General features: G+C 42.5%; 1 protein-coding gene across 1 annotated transcript; it reads right to left on the bottom strand.

Annotated features, from left to right (window-relative positions):
* Positions 1-696: 696 nt before the first annotated feature.
* LOC118283020 (probable 2-ketogluconate reductase) lies at positions 697-3070 on the bottom strand. The gene is made up of 5 exons (XM_035604646.2): positions 2731-3070; positions 1809-1980; positions 1416-1594; positions 1212-1308; positions 697-993 (listed from the first exon to the last, which is right to left on the bottom strand). Exons 1-5 carry the CDS (start codon positions 3068-3070, stop codon positions 828-830), a joined length of 954 nt encoding a protein of 317 aa, XP_035460539.2. The 3' UTR covers positions 697-827.
* Between the last annotated feature and the right edge of the window lie 258 nt (positions 3071-3328).

Raw genomic sequence — 3328 nt, 5'->3', positions numbered from 1 at the left:
ACTTCAGTAAATAAAAGCCATAACCAACAGGCAACTTCACAATTCACACGTTTACAGACAAACTGTGCCTATTGTGCATATACATACATAAAGTAAAGTAGTAAAGTTTAAGTGCAGGCACCTCATTTAGACTTTCTAGTTTTCAACCAAACCTATGAGATACTACGAAGCCTTTGGCACAGAGCTGTGCTGCTGTGGGGCCTCATTAGGGGGTTTCTGACCGTGTTGTTGTTGCAGCCTCCTGCAGATAGCCGATCATTGAATTTAAAAGGGGGTTCACACAAATTTTTCATTGCTATGGACTCACGAAATCAGCCGTTCTCGGCTCGGGGGGCCCACAGGCAATTGCCTGCTTTGTTTGTCCGGTTGCAGCGCCCCCTGGGAGCAGAGACAACAATGTCGGGGCAGGCGTGTTGCTCTTACCAAGGAAGTGCATTGTCCAGCGTGAAGCTGTTTTCCTCGGTGCTCTCGGGAAAGTTACAAGATTGATTAAAAGGCAGACCGAGTATGAAAGCAAATCTGTCTCACCAGACTTTGAAATTTAAAAGGCACGGAATTTTGAATTTTCAGCATTGAAATTATCCATGTGAATTTTTGTGCTTCTGAATTCAAAGCTGATTTTCACTTGACACTTCACAAATTCATGAATTCATCATTGAAGTTTCTCAAATTCGAAAGAGCAAATTCTAATCGCAAAGTTCATTGTCAAAAAAATTAAGATGCAACATCCGGGACACCGAGGATAAGCAATCAATTCTGTGTGAACAATGTTCTTGAATAATGATCCAACAACATTGGTGCCAACGATTCAACTCACTCAGACGCCCTCAATTTAGTCGTCTAGATTTGACTTCATTGGGAACTGGTAAACTGGTCACGGCAGCCAGGGCATTTTCCAGCATTGTCTGGGACATTCTGTTGATTGCAGCGTAAGTGTTTCCTCCAATGTGGGGCGTGATCAGCACGCTGCGCAGGCCGAGGAGAGGATGGCCCCTGCAAAAGATGAAGCAGAGGAGTCGGATGTAATTATTTCAGCTGTTCACTGACTACGGGTTTTTTGGCCCGTAGTCAGTGAACAGCACTTACTCTTTGTCACTGTGTGATTACAACATGCTGATGCAAAAGTCCAGAAACTGAGGAACAATCAGGCCGAAAAAGACGTGTTTTAAATATGAAGCAGAAATACAATAAGGCGTTTCAGAGATAAGAACCTTGGCAAAGGTTTAGGATGAGTCACGTCTAATGCTGCTGCACGAATCGTTCCCGACTGGAGAGCCTTGACTAAGGCATCGTGGTCCACCACTTGACCTGAGACAAGTGAAGAGCAAATCTTTTTGTTAAAGGTCAGAGTTTCAGAAGATTGTTCAAAAGTTATCTTTCATCAAGAACTCGACGGGAAACAGGTTGTGGGCCACCTCTGCTGATGTTGACCAGCGTTGCTCCTGGTTTCATGCGGGACAGCTCTCTGTGGCTGATGAGGCCTCTTGTGTCGGGCGCCAGGCCGACAGCTATCACGACAAAGTCGGACCTCCTCAGCAGGTCGTCCAGGCTCTCGCAGAACGTCGCTCCACCCACCCGTTCTTCTTCAACACTCCTGAACAGGAAAAAGAAAATGAACTGGAGTGGACTGATTCAAATGGTCCATCGATTCAAGTGCTTTGTTCCCTAATGCACACTAGTTTATGAACGGTTGACAATAATCCTTAACAGATAGATTTGCACATATGCCCAGTATGATTGCAATCTTGAATAAAACTGGTTCGCTCTTGAAAATAGATTTTATGCAAGTGTTCACAGAGCACTCTCACCTTCTGGTCCTGTTGTGATACAGGATCGTCATGACGAACCCTTTGCTTCTCTGCGCTATTTTGTAACCAATCTCTCCCATTCCAATGATTCCCAGAGTGGATCCGGTGACTTCTACTCCTCTCAGCCTTTCTGGTAAGATGGCGGCTGTAGGAACTTCAGCCGTTTTAAGACCTGTGAGGGAAAATTGACTCTTGAATAAACATTGAATGTCCTATACTTCTGCTGCAATTGTTCTGTAATGTTAACACGTGTTAACGTATAACGTGGCTTTAATGAGCCACCAGAATGTTTAGACACAGTAGCGACAGGGAGCTGGAGATTGCAATGTTGGTTGTTCACCAGTTTACATTACACTGTAGAACATTTTGTACAGACAGATTCCTGTAGGATTAATCCGACAAACTTTGTTGATCAGCGAGGTTCATGAAGTTGAAATGTTTGCTTCGGAATGAAATGTCTCGTGGATGGATTATCATGAAAGGTGAACATATATTCCCCCCAAGAGAATATAACTCTAGTTAATCCCTTGACTTTGCTTTTTCCTTGATATCGGTATCAATCTCTTTGTGCATCGATTTCTATATCCTTCCATCCATTTACATTTGTATACTTTTATAAGGAAAGTGCATCCCCTTTTTATATTTCATGTAACTCTATTGTGTCTTTTATCCTCAATTGTAAAACAGGAAAACAGTCAATAATTTCAGTAAAATGATAAATATATATACCTGCTAAAAATCTGCACGTTAAGTGAATGTCTTTTTATGACTGAGGCTACATTAGCCTACTACAGGCTAAAGTCTTCTGTTAACAAAATGATGAAAAACATTATTTATTCTTCACAATTTGCCTCAATTCTTGGTTTTGGACGACTGGATAAGGACAATTCAAGATTGGAGTTCAGCTAACATTGGCCCTTACTCTCAACAATCTTCCGTGCCGATGCCAGAAGCAGGAGCATGGCCACATCAGCAGCAGAGCCGCTGACCGCACCAGGCGTGTTGGTCACCTTCACCCCTTGACCGGTGATGAATGGTACGTCCAGGTGGTCAACGCCTGCCCCTCCGTTGGAGACCACCTTCAACGAGGGAAGCAAACTAAGCAGGGAGGAGTCAACTGTCGGGCAGCAGCTCCGTGTGAACATGGCCTGGATTTCAGGACCATGCAGCTTGGGGTCTTGAAGCAACTCTGTTCTGTAGGTGATTTGAAAGTGTTGTTTCACTATGTCAGTGAGCATATCAAGGAAATCGACCCTTAACATACAGCAACATAAGACAATAAAGTCTCGACAAATAGTGCAGAATAGTACGTTATTCTCTTCTTCTTCTGTTTGTAATGTACAATATAACTGAAAACTAAGAATACACTTTAATTCCAATGAGACTAGACTAACATATACATTATCATTTAATATTTTAACAATAATGAATACATGAATGTGAATAATGATTTTTTTCTCCTGTAGTGTCTCTCTGTCAGCTCTTTTGATGCATAATTTTAATATGTTCCACCTACAACA

The sequence above is a fragment of the Scophthalmus maximus genome, chromosome 14 (genome assembly GCF_022379125.1).
Source record: "Scophthalmus maximus strain ysfricsl-2021 chromosome 14, ASM2237912v1, whole genome shotgun sequence".
NCBI lineage: Eukaryota > Metazoa > Chordata > Actinopteri > Pleuronectiformes > Scophthalmidae > Scophthalmus > Scophthalmus maximus.
The sequence above is the reverse complement of the archived record's forward strand: the minus strand, read 5'-3'. Positions and strand labels throughout refer to the sequence as shown.